Raw genomic sequence first — 24,345 nt, forward strand, 5'->3', positions numbered from 1 at the left:
TGAACATAGGTAAGTATGTGTGTGTCGACGTATGAAATAAAGTTTTACTGTCGACGCTGTGTGTGTCCTGTTTTTATTTGGGTATTTTTTTCCCAGTAGTACTACAGGTACCAGCGGGCCCGTTTTTCTCCCGCATGCTGGTACTTGTGGTTCTCCAAGTACCAGCTTGCGGGGGAGGCTTGCTGGGACTTGTAGTACTACTGTAAAAAACAATATTCTTTCAATTTTGACAAGGCTATCAGCCCCCCCATCCGCAGCCCATTGGATGGGGGGGGACAGCCTCGGGCTTCACCCCTGGCCCTTGGGTGGCTGGGGGGGGGGGACCCCTTGATTGAAGGGGTCCCCACTCCCCCAGGGTACCCCGGCCAGGGGTGACTAGTTGGATATTTAATGCCACGGCCGCAGGGCATGGCATAAAAGTGACCCCCGGCTGTGGCATTATCTGTCCAGCTAGTGGAGCCCGATGCTGGTGTGAAAAATACGGGGGACCCCTACTCGTTTTGTCCCCCGTATTTTTTGCACAAGCACCAGGCGCAGAGCCCGGTGCTGGTTTTAAAAATACGGGGGATCCCCTGTCAATTTTTTCCCTGCATTTTTAGAACCAGGACCAGCTCGAAGAGCCCGAGGCTGGTTATGCTTTGGAGGGGGGACCCCACGCCATTTTTTCCCGTGTTTTTAACCATTCCATCTTAAAAAAATAATAATAATTTTAAAAAATATATAAATAATACTTGTGCCTCCAAAAAAGACAAACCAAGTACCTAATCCCATCTAATAAAAATAGATATGCTTCAAGCTGCTGGGTTCCATCGTACGACTATCCAAATTATTAATAATGAATTAATTAGTGATTAATAATAATGTGTGGGCCAGAAAAGTCCATTTATAATGACAACCACTGTTTTCTATGGGTGAAACGGGTTCAGTGTGAAAGGTACCAAAACGGGAATGAAATGGTAATTTACTGGTTACAACATGAGATGTGAAAGGGGTTTAACTGCTCAGACCCGTTTTAAGAACCGTTTCAAATACCATTTCAAAAGCAGGTTTTGCGATGTGAAAGCAGCATGAGTGACTCGAATCATTCACACTTCCTGATGATTCGAGTCACTGTGTTGAGACAGTGAGTCAGTAGCCATCTCTAGCGCAGTGTGCCTGAGAGGCAAGAAGGGTCACTACTGCACTCCACGCAGGCAGCGGGAAAACTGAGGGGGGTTTCGAACAGCACCTAGAGCAGGCATTCCCAACCACGGTCCTCAAGGCACACCAACAGTGCAGGTTTTAGTGATATCCAGGCTTCAGCACAGATGGTTAAATCAAAATAACTGAGCTACTAATTAAGTCACCTGTGCTGAAGCCTGGATATCACTAAAACCAGGACTGTTAGTGTGCCTTGAGGACCGAGGTTGGGAATGCTTGACATAGAGATAGTGTAGAGATGTGCCCTGTGGGCACATCAGTGGTGCTGTCCCTGGCTGGGGACAACGCTGGGGCAGCTTGTCTGTCCCCAGCGTTGGGTGCGTGGCGGCGGCGGGTGTCCGGTGCAGGGATTACCCTTTTCCCTGCACCGGACCAGAGGCTGCGGAGAGGTTCAAATATTGGCGCCCTCCGGGAGCCAATCGCGGCGGCCAATCAGAGATGGGCGCGGCGAGCCAATCGGCGCTCGCCGCGTCATAGGCCCCGCCCCCGGCGTCTGACGCCGGGCGGGAGCCGAAGAGACCGCGCGCGCGGAAGAGCGCGAAGAAAGCAGCCGGGACCTGGAGAGAGGAGTCGGCGCGCCGGAGCGCAGAAGAGAATCCGGCGCGGAGGAGAAGACGACGGCCGTGGGAAGAAGAGCTCCGGTGGCCGCTGAAGAGGCCGGAAGATGTCGGGCTCCTACAAGAAGATGTCCAGCAGCGGCTGGACGCGGAGCAGCGGAGGCGACGCCGCTGGCCAGGACGGGTCAGCGGCAGAAGAGGGCGCCGGAGACCCCTTGGAGCAGGTGAGGCCTCAGTGAGGCTACTTCCACCCCCTCTCCTTTCCTCCCTAGACCACCGGGTGTTCGGGCATTAGGCCCGTGGGCAGAGTCAGGCCCTCCCGGCCTGTGGGCAATCAGTCGGGCCCTCCCGGCCCGTGGGCACAGTCAGGCCCTTCCGGCCTGTGGGCACCTTTAGTCGGGCCCTGCGCAGTCGGGGTTCCCCCCGGCCCGGCTAAGACTTGGGGGTCACCATTTGGGTAGTTTGGGTATTAGGCCCAAGCTACCCCTCCAGCGCCAGTTAGGCGGGCATTAGGCCCGAGGGCAAGTACAGGCAATAGGCCTGAGGGGACAGTAGGGGCACTAGGCCCTACTTCAGTTGGCGGCCGCTAGGGATATATAAAGGTGATGCTGGGTACTAGGCCCAGGTCACCCCACGAGTGACAAGTTAGGCGGGCGCTAGGCCCGTGGGTGAAATCAGGCCTCCGGCCTGTGTGCAGTCAGGGGGCGCTAGGCCCAGTGGATAAGTGCCCCCGAGGTGAATAAAGGTGGCACTGGGCACTAGGCCTAGGCCACCCTGAGGTGTTTAGGTAGGCAGGTCCGCTTGACCTGAGCCCTATAGAAGGAAGTGTACAGGAGGTGGGCAGGCTGTGTGGCGCCCACCCACTTCCAGCGGCAGGTAGGGATTTAAAGGGACAGCACCGTGTGATCTTGTATTCCGATATTGTGATGTATGTTGTTACCGTGCAGGGCAAAGTGTCTGTTTGTTTTAAGTTTGTGCATAGTTGTGTTGCACCACTCACACAAGCTAGTTTGAGGGCTCTGTTTATGTAGCTAGTATAGCGGACGCACACTAGGGTAGTTCTAGGCCCTGCACGGCTGTTTCTCTCTTTGCCTCCTTACATGGACCTGTAAGTGGAGAAGATCGGAGTACAAGACGTAGGACGGTGAGTAACATCGGTCTGTGTGTTCCTTCTGTGTGTGTCCCTATCTGTCTCCCTACCTTCAGGGCGAACGGTGAGCCTTGCACGCCGGTGCAAGGTAGAATTTCCACCTGGTGCGAGAGTGCCAATAGGTGAAATTCGGGCTCTGAGGCGGACGCCTGGGATGACCCTTACCTAGCCCGAAAGCACTATTTTTCTCGGGGTCGGAGGGCGTTTCGGTCCACAGTTAGGAGGACGGCACTCAGCAATCTCCTTCCTCCTAGGTCGTCGTGTCCGCGTCCGACGGAAGATTTGCCAGGTCCGTTGAAGGTTCCGGTACCTGAAGGTGAGAGAGAGCGGCGCCTGGTGAGTACCGAAAATACACCTGCACGGCAGCAGGCACCACCACACGCACCGCCGCACCTCTTACAATAGGAAGGTACTAGGAGGCACAGGCAACTGCACTCCCTTGGGGCGGAGAGGGGAGTGAGAAAAGCTTTGCGGCGCCTGTCAGGCCAGCTGCGCCTGACGGAGGGTTAAATGAAAATGAAAATAAAAAAATCGCATTTTTGTCAAAACAAATCATCAGTCAGTGGTTGATTAAAAAAAGGAAAAAAAAAAGCATGTCAGACAATAATGGAATTGCTGACCTATTTCAGGTATTCTTAGCACCCCGCATTCCCTTCTGTCAGCCTCATGGAAACTTATATACTGTATGATGGAAAAATTGTGTTTCATTAAAACTAAAAATAGGCAAAACTACTGGGATGGTCACACACATACACTCACACCACCCTCCCCGTAGTCACACAACTTAAACCAGTCCAGAACCCGGTCCCAGACTTCTCATTTGTGCAGATCCCCCGCCAGTGACTGTGAGGGGGCGAGGACCGGATAATAGTACATTTTTGATCACTGAGCAGTAGCAGCTTCTTATAACTTTCTCATTGTGTCACTCCCCACCCAGATGACTCTCTGTCTCCCCGCGCCCGGAGTAGGAAACTGCTGCTGCTGAGGCTGAGGGGAGGGAGGACCTGAGTCCGGAGGGAGGAGCCAGGGAGCCCGGTCTCTGGGCCATGTCTTCATTTCCCTGGGTGTGGTTACTAGCTAGGAGTCTGGAGACCTTAGTGTTCCGTTAGCCGGAGAGAGGAGCGCCCACATTGCTGCACACAGAGCACAGACAGCAGCCCGGAGGAGACCCGTTACATAGCTCGCACGCCGGCCCTGTATGGAGAGGAGCTGAGATCTGCACCAGACAAGTTACAGAGAACTCGCAAGCAGCTGCCACGATGCCAAAAACAGTGAGTCCCTTCCTCCCCCCCGCTCAGCAGCGCTCCCGTCTCTCCGCCAAACTTTGCTCGTGTCACTGACCGTGTAGCGGCAGCTCTATAGCCGCATAGGCATTCTGTAATGCAATATATAATCTAGCAGGACATCAGGACCGGTGAAGGGACACGAGTGTAGCAGAGTGCTGGGCTGCTGGTGGCATCTCTCCCGCACTGGTCCGTTTTGCGCCATTTTCAGGACTGTATAATGTCCTGTGGGTAGTGAATGAGAGAGCCCCGTACGGCTGCCGCAATCTGTGAGCAGTGTGATGTCATGCATGGGGCTGCTCACTCGCAGCGTTTAGTTAGTGTTGTGTTTTCTCTCTTAGATAACTGTCATCTGGAAAGTATTCTTCTTATTATTATTATTATTATTATTATTATCATCATCATGTTTCCCAGTAACACATCCCCGACATATGCCCTAGACCTTAAGTGTGTATAAAAGTCAGACTTTTTATTAGTGACGCAACTTTATGTATGTAGATCCCAAAAGGAACAGGCTGTATCTGTTTGCGCCACTGTTAAAGCATAGGTCCACAGGTGTCATTTGTTCCCTGCATGCATAGAGATATGGTACTTGGATACTTTAGGAAGTGTTTTAAGGTAAGAGTTGGTGCTATGCTGTGGTGGGGGCCCCTGTTCTTCAGTGTATTTCCCCCCCATTGTGGGATACATTGGAAAGATCTCCCTAGGGTGTGTGAGGTCAGGGTGTCTCCCTTAGTAGTCTTGTACCAACAGGAAGTGACTAATGTTAACCATTCACTATCCATCAGTGGTCATTTGACAGGTCCTCCCTCCATTCATTACATTATATGACTGGCAGACCATGGAGAGGTCGCAGATCTCATTTGTTTTACTTCTGAGAAGATTCTTGAAATATTTGGCATTCCCCCCCCCCCACAGGACAGTGTTTAGTTACATGTTCAGATCTTTAGTTTTCCTTGTTCCAGTGACAAAGACAGCATTTGAGTCCACTCAATAAACTTTTCATGAGTATTGGTGGGAGTACATTCTGTAAGAACTTCTTCTGTTTCTATGTATGTGTGTGCTCAGTGAGTAATCCGGTTATCATTATACTAACGTACAGTAATCTGTAGAAGGGCAAAATTCATGAGCTTGGTCTATGCTACATTATACTGGGCATATACTGTCTAATTATCGGCACAGTCAGCCTATAATCATCTGGCCAATAATTGAACAGTGTATTGTTGCGACCAGTCAGTAATTATCGGTATGTCAGACATGCTTGAACGATAGATTATATAAGTGGCCTGCTTTATCTGGCAGTGTACAGATATGTCCTCTTGCATCCTTGCTGTCACGCTAAACAGCCCTTTAAGTTGCGCCATGCCGTAGCTGCACTCTGTAGCACTGATCGTCTTTTTTTGCGTCTTTTGCGGTTAAAATGCGTCTTACGCAATGTAATGCAATAAAATGCACGAGCAGCTTCTGCTGAATAAAACGATATGCAGCATGCCTATATTCTGTGTGTGTTCGCGACTGTATTTGCACACAAATTGCTATGCTACAGTGTTTTCCTGGAAAACACTAACATTTCATTTCGGATGCAGATAGAGCCGCTATTATACACAGAATATAGACATGCAGCATATAATTTTATTCAGCAGAAGCTGCTCCTGTATCTTTCTTGCATTACATTGCGTCTAAGACACATTTTTGCTGCAAAAGACACAAAAAAGACACTCGGTACTACCAAGTCACATGGCACTCACGCGTTATGTAACGTGACTTATAGCGCATGGAACAAAGTTGTAAGAAGACACATCTATATATGCTCGGTGGCCGACCACGTGACATTTACCCTGTTCCTTCTCAATGAAGTAGAGTTTTGGCACACTGTAATTAAGTTTAATAAATTTTAGAATGTACAAATTCAGTAACTTGGTTCTAAGGGGGGTATTTATCAAAGCAATAAGATATAAAACACTAACCATTTAACTTCTAACTCTCATTTTACAGACTGTTTAAAAACTGACAGGTATTGGTTGATTGTTGCTTTAGTTTTCTCCACTTTCTCTCTGTCTGTCTCTCTCTCTATGCTTTGATAGATACTTTCAAGTCTCTATGCTGAAGACGTACCCTTTACACCTCTCCCCCATAAACTCATGTCAATGTCCCAGGTAATACCTTCCCCTCATAGGCTCCTGTCACCTCTCCCATGTAATATCTCTTAAAAGCTTCTGTCACCTGCCCCAGGTAACACCTGTCCCCTAAAAGCTCCTGTCACCTCTCCCAGCTAATACATATGTCTCGTATGCACCTGCCACCTACCCAAGGTAATAACTGTCTCTTAAAAGTTCTTGTCACCTCTCCCAGGTAATTTGGCTATAAATGTTATATAAAACACCTTTTCATTTATAACTAGAGAGCAGAAAGTTCTCCATTCATGAACTATACAGCACTTGTTTTAAATTGTTTTTGACTTATGTTCTGTTCAACACATGGTTAAAGCTGTTCTTATTCAAAAATTAATTTTCGCCACATGAAAAGGTGGACAAAACATTTTTGCACTTTTTTTTTTTTTTGTCTGTTTCGCTGTCTGAGCACGTGGACCCCCAATTAGTGCACCGCTTCCCCTCGCATGGCTCTCTTCGATTGCTGTGCCTCGCTCAACTACCGCTGTGCTCGGCACAGGATCCTATTCCCAATCGTAGATCACGTGGATGCTAAGGTATGAAAAAATTAAAAAAAAATAAATAAAAACCATAAACACTGTGTGTGTCGACCATTTGTACCTGTTGACCATAAGCACTGTCGACCTTTCATAGGTCGTCCTAAGGCATGTTGACAATATGTAGACCTATTGACTGTCTAACTAGACACTGTAGATCTGTTGACCGGATACCCCCTAACTGTGCCGATAGTATTACCTTTCAGTGTGAACCATTAACAGAATGCTTCACTACTTGTTTATGACTAGGCCTCTGAAACAGAAAAACGGAACATAAAACTCGACACAAGCTTTTATCAATCTACAGTATATAAAGTACATCTTGCCTAATTGTGTATGCCAAATGCACTTTTATTGCAATAGTTGTGATAACCAACAAACACAGGAAATGTTACTTTCAGGAAAACTAACATTTTAAGGTAAAGATTTTACAAAGTGAGAAATGACCCAGGACCTGTGTGAGCTATATTTATAGATTATGTATTATTATATTTTGTGTAAGTCTGTCCCACCAGTACATAAGGTAAACTTATAGCAATAGTTTAGGATACCACAGTATTTATTGCCTGCTGCATACCAGTATCCTTAAAACGAATTCAAATGAGAAATTTCAATTTTCATAATAGTGGGTATACTTTGGAATTCGCTGTAAACAGCATAGTAACTAAATCTGGTCGTAAACTACACACCATAATTGTCAGTGTATGGCCTAAACTTCAGGCTGTGAATGGAGGTAGCCTCAATACATTGTGTAGTGCAGGTGATCTCAAGTACCACCAAACAGGTCATGTTTTGTGGATTTCTTTATTCATGCACTAGTGAGTTCATCTATTTTTTTTTGGGTCAGTATCGGTAATTATCCCACATATTTCCACATACAGATACCTGCAAAACATGACCTGTTAGGAAAATGTAAGTGTTGAGGTTGAGAACCACTACTGTAGAGGGACTCCAACTAACTAACTGTCATCTTCTCCCATGTCCCTGTTGGCTGCAGTGTATGACCAACTTAAGATTGTGGGCTCCATATGAATCGGACACCTATTGATCCCTTTTGATTGTATTACTCGACGGTTCAAAATAAGCCTGTCTAGCTCCACTATAATAATTTTATCTATTTATATCTGCCAAACTACTGGATGTATACACAGATTTATCTTAATGCTGCTTGCATTGTATGATCAATAAATAGTGAGGTGGAAATTCAATTAGATGCGGGGTTTACCTCATGACCAATTGCTGTTAAAAATACCCGCAGTACAGGGAAAGGCTATTCAATAAAATAGCCTTATTCCCAGCCTGAAAAATCGGAATACGTGCAGAAACGCACTACTTCCGTGTAAACTGCGGAATCGGTGTGTTTTTTTTTATTTTCTGTCCAGCACGCAACTTATTTTGGAGTTTTGTTACTGTGAGGTTCAGTCAGACCCTGGGGACTTGTGCGCAGGTAAACACCGCTAATTGAATATGCCTGGAGCATCAGTTAGTCACTGAATTCCACCCCGAAGTATCTGAGTTTTAGCAAAACTTAAGAACTCGTGGCATGTTATTATGTCACGCCCTCCATTTCATACTCTGACACTGTACTTCCTTCTGTGTTCTGTTCTCTTGGCCAGTTGTTCCTTAAGAATCATCGTGCTGCTTTTGCTGCTCCAAGTTTCTGTGCCTCCTCTATCATTCTGTCTATATGGTGTTTTGTAATGTAGTCATAATGTATATCTTTACTTAGTTACAATCTATCTACAGAGGACTGAGCCAAGAGTCTTGCCTCCTTCTGGGGTAAGTCTAGCAATGGGTGATTACATTTTATAGCAGTGGGTGATTATATTTTAGAGCAAAGGCCAAATCTGGCTTCTTATTGAATGAAATATTTCTGGTTCTGCTCTGCTAAGCTCAAAGTTAGTCAAGTTTGTACTTGACTATACAACATGTAGAATTAGGTTGGAAAGACATTGATATGAGTTAGAAACTTTTAAGACATTGTGAAATTAAAACAAAATAATTAGTGGATGAGAATTTTTCTATTTGGAAACTACATACTTTGAAGAAAAGGGACAGAAGTTTGCTAAGGCTGTTATAGTCAATTATTTTTTTTTTTACTACAAATCTTTTATCATTTTTTCCCCTTAAATGGAAGTTCTTATCCCTTTAGGGTGCACAAATCAAAAGCTTAAACTCTGAAAGTATACAACTTCCTCTAAATGGTTAATAACTTGTTGCAACGCATAGTTTAAAATATCATATAGATTTATTTTTTATATACAGGTTGAGTATCCCATATCCAATATGCTTGGGACCAGAGGTATTTTGGATATCAGATTTTTCCGTATTTTGGAATAATTGCATACCATAATAAGATATCATGGCGATGGGACCCAAGTCTAAGCACAGAATGCATTTATGTTTCGTATACACCTTATACACACAGCCTGAAAGTAATTTTAGCCAATATTTTTAATAACTTTGTGCATTAAACAAAGTTTGTGTACATACACACAATTCATTTATGTTTCATATACACAGCCTGGAGGTCATTTAATACAATATTTTAATAACTTTGTGTATTAAACAAAGTTTGTGTACATTGAGCCATCAGAAAACAAAGGTTTCACTATCTCACTCAAAGTCCGTATTTCGGAATATTTGGATATGGGATACTCAACCTGTACTAATCTGTCCTATACATTCTCCTAAAGTATGTTGAGAGACAATTTCTTGTACTTGTAGTCCTTGCCAAAAAGATGCACGTTTACCATATAATACAGTATTATATATGTACACCATATAATACCATATTAAGCTGTTCGTGTGTGTGTGTATGTATGTATGTATATATATATATATATATATATATATATATATATATATATATATATATATATATATATATATATATATATATATATATATATATAATTTATTTCTCTGACGTCCTAGTGGATGCTGGGAACTCCGAAAGGACCATGGGGAATAGCGGCTCCGCAGGAGACTGGGCACAACTAAAGAAAGCTTTTAGGTCACCTGGTGTGCACTGGCTCCTCCCACTATGACCCTCCTCCAAGCCTCAGTTAGATTTTGTGCCCGGCCGAGGTTGGATGCACACTAGGGGCTCTCCTGAGCTTCTAAAAAGAAAGTATATAATTAGGTTTTTTATTTTACAGTGAGACCTGCTGGCAACAGGCTCACTGCAGCGAGGGACTAAGGGGAGAAGAAGCGAACCTACCTGCTTGCAGCTAGCTTGGGCTTCTTAGGCTACTGGACACCATTAGCTCCAGAGGGATCGACCGCATGGAACTGGCCTTGGTGTTCGGTCCTGGAGCCGCGCCGCCGTCCCCCTTACAGAGCCAGAAGCAAGAAGAGGTCCGGAAAATCGGCGGCAGAAGACATCAGTCTTCACCAAGGTAGCGCACAGCACTGCAGCTGTGCGCCATTGCTCCTCATACACACTTCACACTCCGGTCACTGAGGGTGCAGGGCGCTAGGGGGGGGCGCCCTGAGCAGCAATAAAAACACCTTGGCTGGCAAAAATACCACAATATATAGCCCCAGAGGCTATATATGTGATAATTACCCCTGCCAGAATCCATAAAAAAGCGGGAGAAAAGTCCGCGAAAAAGGGGCGGAGCTATATCCTTCAGCACACTGGCGCCATTTCTCCCTCACAGCTCCGCTGGAGGGAAGCTCCCTGGCTCTCCCCTGCAGTCTACACTACAGAAAAGGGTAAAAAAGAGAGGGGGGGCACTAAATTTAGGCGCAGTATATATAACAGCAGCTATAGGGGACATAATTCAGTTAGTCCCTGCATTATATAGCGCTCTGGTGTGTGCTGGCATACTCTCTCTCTGTCTCCCCAAAGGGCTTTTGTGGGTCCTGTCCTCTGTTAGAGCATTCCCTGTGTGTGTGCGGTGTGTCGGTACGGCTGTGTCAACATGTTTGATGAGGATAATGATGTGGAGGCGGAGCAGATGCCTATAGAAGGGATGTCACCCCCTGCGGGGCAGACACCTGAGTGGATGGACTTATGGAAGGAATTGCGTGCACGTGTCGACTCCTTACACAAAAAATTTGACGACATGCCAAATGCGGGACAGCCGGCTTCTCAGCTCGTGCCTGTCCAGGCATCTCAAAGGCCATCGGGGGCTCTAAAATGCCCGCTACCTCAGATGGCAGACGCGGATTTCTACACGGATACTGACACCAGTGTCGACGACGATGAGTCAAGTCTAATGTCCACTAAGGCCATTCGTTGCATGATTGAAGCAATGAAAGAGGTGTTACAAATTTCTGATATAAACCCAGGTACCACTAAAAAGGGTATTATGTTTGGGGAGAAAAAACTACCCGTAGTTTCTCTAACGTCCTAAGTGGATGCTGGGGACTCCGTCAGGACCATGGGGAATAGCGGCTCCGCAGGAGACAGGGCACAAAAATAAAGCTTTAGGATTAGGTGGTGTGTACTGGCTCCTCCCCCTATGACCCTCCTCCAAGCCTCAGTTAGGTTTTTGTGCCCGTCCGAGCAGGGTGCAATCTAGGTGGCTCTCCTAAAGAGCTGCTTAGAAAAAGTTTTTTAGGTTTTTTATTTTCAGTGAGTCCTGCTGGCAACAGGCTCACTGCATCGAGGGACTTAGGGGAGAGAATTTCAACTCACTTGCGTGCAGGATGGATTGGATTCTTAGGCTACTGGACACCATTAGCTCCAGAGGGAGTCGGAACACAGGTCTCACCCTGGGGTTCGTCCCGGAGCCGCGCCGCCGACCCCCCTTACAGATGCTGAAGATTGAAGGTCCGGAAACAGGCGGCAGAAGGCTCTTCAGTCTTCATGAAGGTAGCGCACAGCACTGCAGCTGTGCGCCATTGTTGTCACACACTTCACACCAAGCGGTCACGGAGGGTGCAGGGCGCTGCTGGGGGCGCCCTGGGCAGCAATATTTAATACCTTTATGGCAAAAGAATACATCACATATAGCCATTGAGGCTATATGTATGTATTTAACCCATGCCAGATATCTAAAACTCCGGGAGAAAAGCCCGCCGAAATAGGGGGCGGGGCTTATTCTCCTCAGCACACAGCGCCATTTTCCTGCTCAGCTCCGCTGTGAGGAAGGCTCCCAGGACTCTCCCCTGCACTGCACTACAGAAACAGGGTAAAACAGAGAGGGGGGGCATTTTTTGGCGATATTTTGATATATTTAAGCTGCTATAAGGAACACTTATATAAGGTTGTTCCCATATATATTATAGCGCTTGGGTGTGTGCTGGCAAACTCTCCCTCTGTCTCCCCAAAGGGCTAGTGGGGTCCTGTCTTCGATAAGAGCATTCCCTGTGTGTCTGCTGTGTGTCGGTACTTGTGTGTCGACATGTATGAGGACGATGTTGGTGTGGAGGCAGAGCAATTGCCGATAATGGTGATGTCACCCCCCAGGGAGTCGACACCGGAATGGATGGCTTTGTTTATGGAATTACGTGATAATGTCAGCACATTACAAAAATCAGTTGACGACATGAGACGGCCGGCAAACCAGTTAGTACCTGCCCAGGCGTCTCAGACACCGTCAGGGGCTGTAAAGCGCCCTTTACCTCAGTCGGTCGACACAGACCCAGACACAGACACTGAATCTAGTGTCGACGGTGATGAAACAAACGTATTTTCAAGTAGGGCCACACGTTATATGATCACGGCAATGAAGGAGGCTTTGCATATCTCTGATACTGCAAGTACCACAAAAAGGGGTATTATGTGGGGGGTGAAAAAACTACCTGTAGTTTTTCCTGAATCAGAGGAATTAAATGATGTATGTGATGAAGCGTGGGTTAACCCAGATAGAAAAGTGCTAATTTCAAAAAAAAGTTATTAGCATTATACCCTTTCCCGCCAGAGGTTAGGGCGCGCTGGGAAACACCCCCTAGGGTGGATAAGGCGCTCACACGCTTATCAAAACAAGTGGCGTTACCGTCTCCTGATACGGCCGCCCTCAGGGATCCAGCTGATAGGAGACTGGAAACTACCCTAAAAAGTATATACACACATACTGGTGTTATACTGCGACCAGCCATCGCCTCAGCCTGGATGTGCAGTGCTGGGGTCGTCTGGTTGGATTCCCTGACTGAAAATATTGATACCCTGGATAGGGACAGTATTTTATTGACTATAGAGCAATTAAAGGATGCTTTCCTTTATATGCGAGATGCTCAGAGAGATATTTGCACTCTGGCATCGAGAGTAAATGCGATGTCCATATCTGCCAGAAGGAGTTTATGGACGCGACAGTGGTCAGGTGATGCGGATTCCAAACGACATATGGAAGTATTGCCGTATAAAGGGGAGGAATTATTTGGCGTCAGTCTATCGGATCTGGTGGCCACGGCAACTGCCGGAAAATCCACCTTTTTACCTCAGACCCCCTCCCAACAGAAAAAGACCGTCTTTTCAGCCGCAGTCCTTTCGGTCCTATAAGAACAAGCGGACAAAAGGACAGTCATATCTGCCTCGGGGCAGAGGAAGGGGTAAGAGAGGGCAGCAAGCAGCCCCTGCCCAGGAACAGAAGCCCTCTCAGGGTTCTGCGAAGCCCTCAGCATGACGCTGGGGCCTTACAAGCGGACTCAGGAGCGGTGGGGGGTCGACTCAGGAATTTCAGCGCGCAGTGGGCTTGCTCACAGGTGGACCCCTGGATCCTGCAGGTAGTATCTCAGGGTTACAGGTTGGAATTCGAGAAGTCTCCCCCTCGCAGGTTCCTAAAGTCTGCTTTGCCAACGTCTCCCTCAGACAGGGCGATGGTATTGGAAGCCATTCACAAGCTGTTTTCTCAGCAGGTGATAGTCAAGGTACCCCTCCTACAACAGGGAAAGGGGTATTATTCCACACTATTTGTGGTACCGAAGCCGGACGGCTCGGTAAGACCTATTCTAAATCTGAAATCTTTGAACCTGTACATACAAAAATTCAAGTTCAAGATGGAGTCACTCAGAGCAGTGATAGCGAATCTGGAAGAAGGGGACTTTATGGTGTCCCTGGACATAAAGGATGCTTACCTGCATGTCCCAATTTGCCCTTCACATCAAGGGTACCTCAGGTTCGTGGTGCAAAACTGTCATTATCAGTTTCAGACGCTGCCGTTTGGATTGTCCACGGCACCTCGGGTCTTTACCAAGGTAATGGCCGAAATGATGATTCTTCTGCGAAGAAGAGGCGTATTAATTATCCCTTACTTGGACGATCTCCTGATAAGGGCAAGGTCCAGAGAACAGCTGGAGGGAGGATGGAGTAGCACTAACCCGACTAGTGCTGCAACAACACGGGTGGATTCTGAATTTTCCAAAATCTCAGTTGACCCCGACGACACGTCTGCTGTTCCTGGGAATGATTCTTGACACGGTTCAGAAAAAGGTGTTTCTTCCGGTGGAGAAAGCCAGGGAGTTATCCGAACTTGTCAGGAACCTCCTAAAACCAGGGAAAGTGTCTGTGCATCAATGCACAAGAGTCCTGGGAAAGATGGTGGCTTCTTACGAAGCGATTCCATTGGGCAGATTCCACGCACGAACTTTTCAGTGGTATCTGCTGGACAAATGGTCCGGATCACATCTGCAGATGCATCAGCGGATAACCTTATCGCCACGGACAAGGGTGTCTCTTCTGTGGTGGTTGCAGAGTGCTCATCTGTTAGAGGGCCGCAGATTCGGCATACAGGACTGGGTCCTGGTGACCACGGATGCCAGTCTGAGAGGCTGGGGAGCGGTCACACAGGGAAGAAACTTCCAGGGAGTATGGTCAAGCCTGGAGATGTCTCTTCACATAAATATACTGGAGCTAAGAGCGATTTACAATGCTCTAAGTCTGGCAAAACCCCTGCTTCAGGGTCAGCCGGTGTTGATCCAGTCGGACAACATCACGGCAGTCGCCCACGTAAACAGACAGGGCGGCACAAGAAGCAGGACAGCAATGGCAGAAGCTGCAAGGATTCTTCGCTGGGCGGAAGATCATGTGATAGCACTGTCAGCAGTATTCATTCCGGGAGTGGACAACTGGGAAGCAGACTTCCTCAGCAGACACGATCTACACCCGGGAGAGTGGGGACTTCATCCAGAAGCCTTCCACATGATTGTGAACCGTTGGGAAAAACCAATGGTGGATGTGATGGCGTCCCGCCTCAACAAAAAACTGGACAGGTATTGCGCCAGGTCAAGAGACCCTCAGGCAATAGCTGTGGACGCTCTGGTAACACCGTGGGTGTTCCAGTCAGTGTATGTGTTCCCTCCTCTGCCTCTCATACCAAAAGTACTGAGAATTATACGGCAAAAGGGAGTAAGAACGATACTAGTGGCTCCGGATTGGCCAAGAAGAACTTGGTACCCGGAACTTCAAGAGATGCTCACGGAGGATCCGTGGCCTCTACCTCTAAGACGGGACCTGCTTCAGCAGGGACCGTGTCTATTCCAAGACTTACCGCGGCTGCGTTTGACGGCATGGCGGTTGAACGCCGAATTCTAAGGGAAAAAGGCATTCCGGAAGAGGTCATTTCTACACTGGTAAAAGCCAGGAAGGAGGTGACTGCACAACATTATCACCGCATTTGGAGAAAATATGTTGCGTGGTGTGAGGCCAGGAAGGCCCCCACGGAGGAATTTCAACTGGGTCGATTCCTACATTTCCTGCAAACAGGATTGTCTATGGGCCTCAAATTGGGGTCCATTAAGGTTCAAATTTCGGCCCTGTCGATTTTCTTCCAGAAAGAATTGGCTTCAGTTCCTGAAGTCCAGACTTTTGTAAAAGGAGTACTACATATACAGCCCCCGGTTGTGCCCCCAGTGGCACCGTGGGATCTTAATGTAGTCTTGGATTTTCTCAAATCCCATTGGTTTGAGCCGCTCAAATCGGTGGAGTTGAAGTATCTTACATGGAAAGTAACCATGCTACTGGCCCTGGCTTCAGCCAGGAGAGTATCAGAATTGGCGGCTTTATCATATAAGAGCCCATATCTGATTTTCCATACGGACAGGGCAGAACTGCGGACGCGTCCTCATTTTCTGCCTAAGGTGGTGTCAGCGTTTCACCTGAACCAGCCTATTGTGGTGCCTGCGGCTACTAACGATTTGGAGGATTCCAAGTTGTTGGACGTGGTCCGGGCATTGAAAATATATATTTCAAGAACGGCGGGAGTCAGAAAGTCTGACTCACTGTTTATATTGTATGCACCCAACAAGATGGGTGCTCCTGCTTCTAAGCAGACGATTGCTCGTTGGATTTGTAGCACAATTCAACTTGCACATTCTGTGGCAGGCTTGCCACAACCTAAATCTGTCAAGGCCCATTCCACAAGGAAAGTGGGCTCATCCTGGGCGGCTGCCCGGGGGGTCTCGGCATTACAACTCTGCCGAGCTGCTACTTGGTCAGGGGCACGTTTGCAAAATTCTACAAATTTGATACCCTGGCTGAGGAGGACCTTGAGTTCTCTCATTCGGTGCTGCAGAGTCATCCGCACTCTCCCGCCCGTTTGGGAGCTTTGGTATAATCCCCATGGTCCTGACGGAGTCCCCAGCATCCACTTAGGACGTTGGAGAAAATATGAATTTACTTACCGATAATTCTATTTCTCGTAGTCCGTAGTGGATGCTGGGCGCCCATCCCAAGTGCGGATTGTCTGCAATACTTGTACATAGTTATTGTTACAAACAAATTCGGGTTGTTATTGTTGTGAGCCGTCTGTTCAGAGGCTCCTACGTTTGTCATACTGTTAACTGGGTTCAGATCACAAGTTATACGGTGTGATTGGTGTGGCTGGTATGAGTCTTACCCGGGATTCAATATCCTTCCTTATTGTGTACGCTCGTCCGGGCACAGTATCCTAACTGAGGCTTGGAGGAGGGTCATAGGGGGAGGAGCCAGTACACACCACCTAATCCTAAAGCTTTATTTTTGTGCCCTGTCTCCTGCGGAGCCGCTATTCCCCATGGTCCTGACGGAGTCCCCAGCATCCACTACGGACTACGAGAAATAGAATTATCGGTAAGTAAATTCTTATTTTTTCCCCATCAGAAGAATTAAATGAAGTGTGTGAAGAAGCGTGGGCTTTCCCTGATAAAAGATTGGTAATCTCTAAGAAGTTACTAATGGCGTTCCCTTTCCCGCCAGAGGATAGGTCACGTTGGGAGACACCCCCTAGGGTGGATAAAGCGCTCACACGTTTGTCTAAAAAGGTGGCACTACCGTCTCCGGATACGGCCGCCCTCAAGGAACCTGCTGATAGAAAGCAGGAGGCGATCCTGAAGTCTGTATATACACACTCAGGCATTATACTTAGACCAGCTATTGCGTCAGCATGGATGTGCAGTGCTGCCGCTGCGTGGTCAGATTCCCTGTGTGTGACTGAGTCTGTATATGAAGTACAACATAACCTGGTATGGAAAAAAGCCGCTGCTGCATTATAGCAACTTGTATACAGATTCAGAGACTCACACAAATATACAAGTGTCACCTATCAAATGAATCAACAGAGTCTCCTGTTGCATCCTAGTCACATCACGTTGCGTCTAAGACGCATCTTTCTGCAAAAAACGGTGCCTGGCGCTAGCAGTGTCTCACTGGACCTGGTGTGCCAAGAGGAGCTGTTTGGCGAGACTGCAGAAAAGATGTTCGAGGACACATCTGTACTTCAGGTGTGGACAATATCTTCCTAATCTAAAGGAGCTTACACACTGTGCGCTATATCTGCCGATATGGACTATGTATTCCATATCGGTAGAAAACACTGTGCATATCGCACCGTGTGGAAACACCTTGCGATGCCGATGCGCGGTCCCACGGGATCGGCATCGCAAGGAAAAATAGTGTGTGCAGGCAGGGCCAATATTGACTATGTCTGGGGTTCATGCCTCCGGCCACAATATAGTTAATATTGGCTGTTGGCCTGCATCGCACCGTGTGTAGGCGGCTTAAGTGCGACTATACCAATGTATCTGGGCTTCCCCTGGATCTGTCGTTTACTGAAGCTGGAGGTCTTGGTTGGTCCATAGCTCTTTCAGAGAATAGCCATGGATGGAATAGTTTGGATAAGCTATGGGTAGAGTGTGAATAAACTTGGCAAAAATTATCAGTGCCTGTTATCCTCTCTTCCTCTCTCTGCAAGTTAGTCTGGAGTTTGAATACTTGACTGTACCGTAATGTTTTATCGGTTGTTTTTTAGTTATTTACTAACGAAGGTGGTCTGTATTTTTATATGATAGCAGTGTTGCCCTACGATATATCTGAATGATGTCTGGGACTCGGGGTCGACAAGCCTTAGGTCGACACCTGAAATAGGTCAACGTGGACAAAAGGTCGACATGAATAAGGCCAACATGGAAAAAGGTCGACGTGAGTTTTTAATGTTTTTTTGGTGTCGTTTTCTCCGTAATGTAACCCGGGAACCCCAATTAGTGCACCATGTGCCCTCGCATGGCTCGCTTTGCTCACCATGCTTCGGACAAGGTGCCTCACTCCGCTACCGCTGCGCTCGGCACAGGTTACCGGTCCCAATTGTAGTCCACGTGGATCGTAAAGTATGAAAAAGTTAAAAAAATTAAAATTTTTTTGAAAAACTCATGTTGACCTTTTTCCTTTTCCATGTCGACCTTATTGGTGTCGACCTGGATGTTGATGGTGTACCTCTCAGTCAACACCGTGGCATCACTAACAGAGTTGGGGATTCATGCTCACAGGGGGCGATTTAATGTCCAAAGAGACGGGAGATATTCAATCTTTTTTTCGTGCATGCTGCACCCAAACAGTTTAGTTGCGTAAAGCATGTAAGTTAATGGACATGACGCAAAAAGTGCTAAATGGGCACCCAACTACCGACTTTTGCACATTTCAGCTCTCCACCTTATGAGGTTGCAAGCTGAAATGTGTCTCCTACGGCTACTTGCTCCTGAAGGGAGCAACAATTGAATTGCTAGTGGCGGCCGTGAGGAAAAACAATTGAATACCCCCCATACAGTCATAACAATTTAACTAAATAACTCAATTTGCAAAGGATACTCTCTAACGGAGAACGTTTGCAAAACTGGTAGTCCTGAGTCTGTCGGGATCCCTGCATTTCCCCAGTTCCTTTAGTTTCCAATCAATAATTTCTCCAGAATATTGTGGACCTGTTTTGCATGTGGTATGGAACTGAAGCTCCCCCAGCCCCATTTATAATACAGGCCTGCTATTGCAAAGTACACAGAAGAGGTTCCTCTGTCAGACTCACTGGCAAAATACATTAAGCTGGCCACACATTTTAAGAATATCATTCCAACCAGCAAGCTAGATGACTTGTTGGAATGAAAATCTTGTAATGTATGGAAACAAATTACAATTAGACATTTGCTCCCAAATGCCAGAAAAACGGGATTATGGCCATTCAGACAGGTTGGTTAAATCCGTTTTCAGCCATTTTCCGGCATTTGGGAGCAAACATCTGATTATCATTTGTTCCCATACCGTACATTCGTAGGTTTTCGTTCCAACCAGCCAAGTAGTTTGCTGTTTGGAAAGATAATCTATAGTTGTGTGGTCAGCTATAGAGAAAATGCTCAGGAAAATAAGATACACCATTGAGTACCGCTTTCTCTGCCTTGGCTGAAAGAATAGTTTGCGTTTCCTACAGCCTTTTCTGTTTGTCCTCTCCATTATAAAAATTTAAATTGTTTTTTTATGGGAACCCAAAGAAACTAAGATACTCTTCTATATTACTCAGGCTTTTTGTTAATGCTTTGTTAAATACTACTTGTTTTTTTTATTTTTATTTTTTTATTTAACTTTTTCACCATAACAAAAAAAGAAAACCAGCAATTTGATGTTCCAGCTGGTCTTTTCACCTTCTTGAGTGTCCCCAAGTTTTTAAAAATAGGGTTATTGATATAAGTGGACCGCAGATAGCTGGGTGGAAGTTAAATGTAAGAAAATACTACTATTTGTGAAAATGTCTCACAGTATGTATCAATGTGCCTGCTAGGCTGTTTCAGTGGGGCGCTGCATTCTGCTTGATTTTAAAATGGCAAAAAACGCCCTGCCTTAATGGGGGCACCCTGCTGAAACACCTGCAGGCTGCATTGTCCCACCGTGTGAATAGATGCCATCTCTGTAAGTGCTGGGCATGCCTCCAAGAAGTCACACCCCCTTCCTGAGTGGCCATGTCCCTTTTCGGACATGCACGCCTTCACCACATGCAGAGGTGCTCCCCTATTTCCCACACGGCGCCCTGCCCACTGTTCACCCTCGAGTGAACACATATATTAATGTAATGAATGGAATTAAAATATTTTTTTATTTTTTTTAATAATATATATTTAACTAGTACAACTATTTATAATCACTTGTGTAGGATGGACACTATTTGGTGCCATGAAAAGTTGTGCACACCACTGATGTGCACAGCGGGACCTCAAGCCAATCATTAGGATCCATGGACTTTCATATGTTTCTGTGTACTCTCCTTTATCTCCATCTACATTGTAAAGTGACAAATGAGTAAAAAGTCTTATAAACATCTCTGCCACAATGTACATCGTTACCTGCATGTACTGAACACATAGACAATTGTTTATTTGCACCCGATCTCCCATCTAAAGTGACGGGAGATCGCAGGGTGATATTCAATTGCCCCCACTTATCGCGCCCATTACACTCTGTTTTAGGCATGCAAAGCACCTTTACCCGACTAAAGTAGTGGAGCGTGTAAACGTCCGTTTGTGTGCCCAAATGGGTCTCTACACGCATTTCAGCTTGCCACCCCTGGGGGTAGTGAGCTGAAATGAACTTCTCACCCCCGTTGGCAGCAACATTTGAAACCATGGTAAGAATTTAATCTGGCTCCATTGTGTGCTGAACTTTTTATTTTAAGTATTCACATTACAGTAATATTAGGCATATTATTCAACTGAAGAATGACAGCAGTAGTTTTTGTTAGTATATGTAGTTTAATCAGTGATGAAGTTGTGGACCATTGCCACAGTTGCATGATAATGTCATTTAGATAGAATGGGAATGACTCATTAGGACAGAACAATCTAGTCTCTGATTTGCCTAGTGCCCTTTTTGATTGCTGTTTAGGAGTTTCACTTCGTGTGAGCGGATTTCAGCAGTGAGCTGTTAAGTTGCTGTATGTGAGTAATACTTCTGTTCCTGCCACACCTTATATTTGGCTGCCTGCATCCTGCAATCAGACGGCAGGATGTGAACAGTAGAGAACCGTTAAAGGCGCAGTCTCATTTAACAGTTCCCATTGCGATTTTAAGAAACTAAAATAGCATAAATACTGTATGTAAAGCAATTGATTGTAGAAAATGAGGAAAAAAACCCTTAAAGTTGTGGCTAGGATCTGTACCTACTTTATACTGTGAATGTAATGACATTTGACAGTATACTGCTAAAACTGCACTCTGAGGGTTGAATTCAATTGTTTTTCTCTCCTGGCTGCCACTAGATGGCGCCCGACAAAGCAGTTTAGTTGTTCCGTTGGGTGCGCATGCAGCAGCAGGGGGACACATTTCATCTCACAGCCTACTGAGGTGAGAGCTGAAATGTGTGAAAACTATGGTTTGGGTGCTTAAACGGGAGCGCCCAAAGGCATGCACTGTAAGAATTACAGGACATGGTTACAGGCTTATCTAACTCGCGCTGTGGGAGCTAGGAGGCTTCTCGGGTACCAAACTTCAGCCTCTTAGCGTCAAAGTTTAAATATTCTGAGACCACCTCCTCCTCCTCGTAGGACTCTGTCTGCAGGGGCTGCCCATCAAAGTTAACCCCGCCGGGCATGATGCTGGGGAGCTGTGGTGTCACCATCGCCATCCTTCAGCCGGTTCTCACTTAACGAACTCCACAGGTCCTGTGGCCTCTGATGGAAGATTTGTACCTTTTTATATCACTGCAGCAACTACATTGGGCCAGGTGGGTTCATTGTGTCCACTCACAACACGGCGGCTTGGCCTGGGAGATAGCAGTGTCAGTCCATCCTTCGTTCTACACCGGCACGCTGTGGCCGCTGCAGGGAAGTAAGAGGCTGCCCTGGCTTCTCCTTCACCTCACACACAACAGGAAGAGGCTGAGCCACACTGATTGATTGAATGCGAAGGACCTGACTGCCTACTCCTATAAACACTTTTTTTTTTTTTTTTTAACAATCATCTTTATTTGTAGTGTACTGTACCTAGCTTTTGTAAAACTTAGTAACCAAAACTAAAATTTTGGTCACTGAGGGAGCATTGCTTGTGAGCGAAAAGTGAAGGGGGAAATTTAGCAAAAGGCAGTTTGTCAAAGCTGTTAGATTTACTAAAAGCTAAACCACTGGAAATTTAAACATGTACAAACTGCTTTTATATAAAATGTGCTGTCTGTATTATATATGTATAACTCCTATTATATATGTGTAAAAGGGAAGGTATCTGGATTCCGGCAGTCAGAATACTGATGGCAGCATCCCGACGCTCAGGATCCCGACACCTACTAAGTAAGTATGCTAGCCCTAATCCCTAACCTTCCTAACCCGTACCCTCATTACCTGCAGCCTGACCCTAACCCTCCCAGGTGGTCCCTAAAACCCTAACCACCTCAGCATCTTACCTCTCTGCAGTCCCGGCAGACATTTGTTCAGGATTCCATTGGTCGGAATCCTTGCTAGGGCATTTTGATCCATGTCAGGAACCGGCATCAATATTCCAGTGCAATGTCGTCATTCTGTTGTCTGTATTTTGACTGCCAGGATCCTGAACTGTCTGTCTGAATCTCGTATAAACTCATAATGAGCAATCGAAAAAGCCACTAAGCAAATCGGAGACTGGATTGTTCTGTCCTAATGAGTCATTCCCCTTCTATCTTAATTATGTTATCATGCAACTGTGGCAACGGTCCACAACTTCATCACTGACGAATTTCACACTAACTTATCATATTATGACTGTATCCATTAAACTACACACACGAACAAACTACTGCTGGTGTACTTCACAGTTGAATAATATGCCTGATATTACTGTAATGTAATATGATAGATTTTATGGCTATCTATAAGTGGTGCCCATATCATAAAATAATAATTGTCGCCCCATTCAGAAGTACATTTCTGTTTATACCAATTAAATAAATATTGCACCTTTTTAATACAATATATAATATTGCTCCCATAAGAGGAGTGTTAATGTTGTTTTCTGCCTTAACTACACAATGATTGCCCTCATCCACAGTGTATTGGGAGTCCTCACCTTCTCAGATTGTCACAACCAAATCTGTGGCCAGGCGAGGAAGTACTGCAGCTCAGATCACATACTGTTATAGTTATGCCCCTTAGAGGTACTGAGTGCACGTGCCAAAAAATGGGTGTGGCCAATTAAAATGGGACGTGATACACACATGCCCCCAATAGTGCAGTGCCAGATACACATATGCCAGTGCAGTGCCAGATCCACAAATGCCCCCACAGTGGCAGATCCACAAATGCCCCCCCCCTCCCCCCCCCCCCCCACTGTGTTGCTCGCTGCTGCTCCATCTGGCGGCGGCGTGTCTCAGCTGTCAGGGCAGGGAGGAGAGCGCGGCTATGTCGGGCGGCGTGTAGGATCTCAAACCAGCCGCTGGTTCGTGAGCCAGACAGAGCTAGCGCAGTGGCGGCTCCTGATTGGCTGCCGGTCCACGAGCTCTGATTGGCTCAAGAACCGGCAACTGGTTTGAGATCCTACCCGCCGCTGCCGCCAGACATATAGCTGCGCTCTCCTCCCTGCCCTGACAGCTGAGACACGCCCGCGGCGGCGTGTCTCGCTGACACACAAGCGGGTGGGCCGGAACAAGCGGCTTTGCTGGCCTTATACGGTCCGTGGGCTGAAGGTTGACATGCAACGAAAAACTGGGTTTTTGCCCGTGAACAAACATAGACCCGCCTTTTTGACGTGTGAGAACAGAAATGACTCGGGTTGCAGTCCCAGGTCCCTGCTCTCTACCTGAGTTTTTCCTGGGTGCGATTTGAGTCCCCTCTAGTGTGAGCACACACAACCTGGGTTTTTGTGGTAAAATTAAAAAAGGGCAGACTAGATGAGCCAAGTGGTTCTTATCTGCCGTTAAATTCTGTGTTTCTCTAACGTCCTAAGTGGATGCTGGGGACTCCGTAAGGACCATGGGGAATAGCGGCTCCGCAGGAGACTGGGCACATCTAAAGAAAGCTTTAGGACTATCTGGTGTGCACTGGCTCCTCCCCCCTATGACCCTCCTCCAAGCCTCAGTTAGATCTCTGTGCCCGAACGAGAAGGGTGCACACTAGGGGCTCTCCTGAGCTTCTTAGTGAAAGTTTTAGTTTAGGTTTTTTATTTTCAGTGAGACCTGCTGGCAACAGGCTCACTGCATCGAGGGACTAAGGGGAGAAGAAGCGAACTCTCCTGCGTGCAGAGTGGATTGGGCTTCTTAGGCTACTGGACATTAGCTCCAGAGGGACGATCACAGGCCCAGCCATG

At 46.6% G+C, this 24,345-nt stretch overlaps 1 protein-coding gene and 1 long non-coding RNA gene across 2 annotated transcripts in view; one reads left to right on the plus strand and one right to left on the minus strand.

Moving 5' to 3' along the window:
• Window positions 1-3,871: 3,871 nt before the first annotated feature.
• The window catches only part of MSN (moesin), a 477,122-nt gene continuing 456,648 nt past the window's right edge, over window positions 3,872-24,345 (plus strand). The window contains exon 1 of the mRNA XM_063937062.1: window positions 3,872-4,178. Within this exon, the coding sequence (XP_063793132.1) occupies window positions 4,167-4,178 (12 nt within the window). The 5' untranslated portion in view covers window positions 3,872-4,166. The remainder of the gene's footprint in view (window positions 4,179-24,345) is intronic.
• Window positions 20,159-21,950, minus strand: LOC134947614 (uncharacterized). Its single transcript, XR_010182654.1, has 2 exons — window positions 21,241-21,950; window positions 20,159-20,357 (listed from the first exon to the last, which is right to left on the minus strand). It is a non-coding gene; the product is annotated as an uncharacterized LOC134947614 (long non-coding RNA).

The sequence above is a fragment of the Pseudophryne corroboree genome, chromosome 8 (genome assembly GCF_028390025.1).
Source record: "Pseudophryne corroboree isolate aPseCor3 chromosome 8, aPseCor3.hap2, whole genome shotgun sequence".
In the NCBI taxonomy this organism is placed as follows: Eukaryota; Metazoa; Chordata; class Amphibia; order Anura; family Myobatrachidae; genus Pseudophryne; species Pseudophryne corroboree.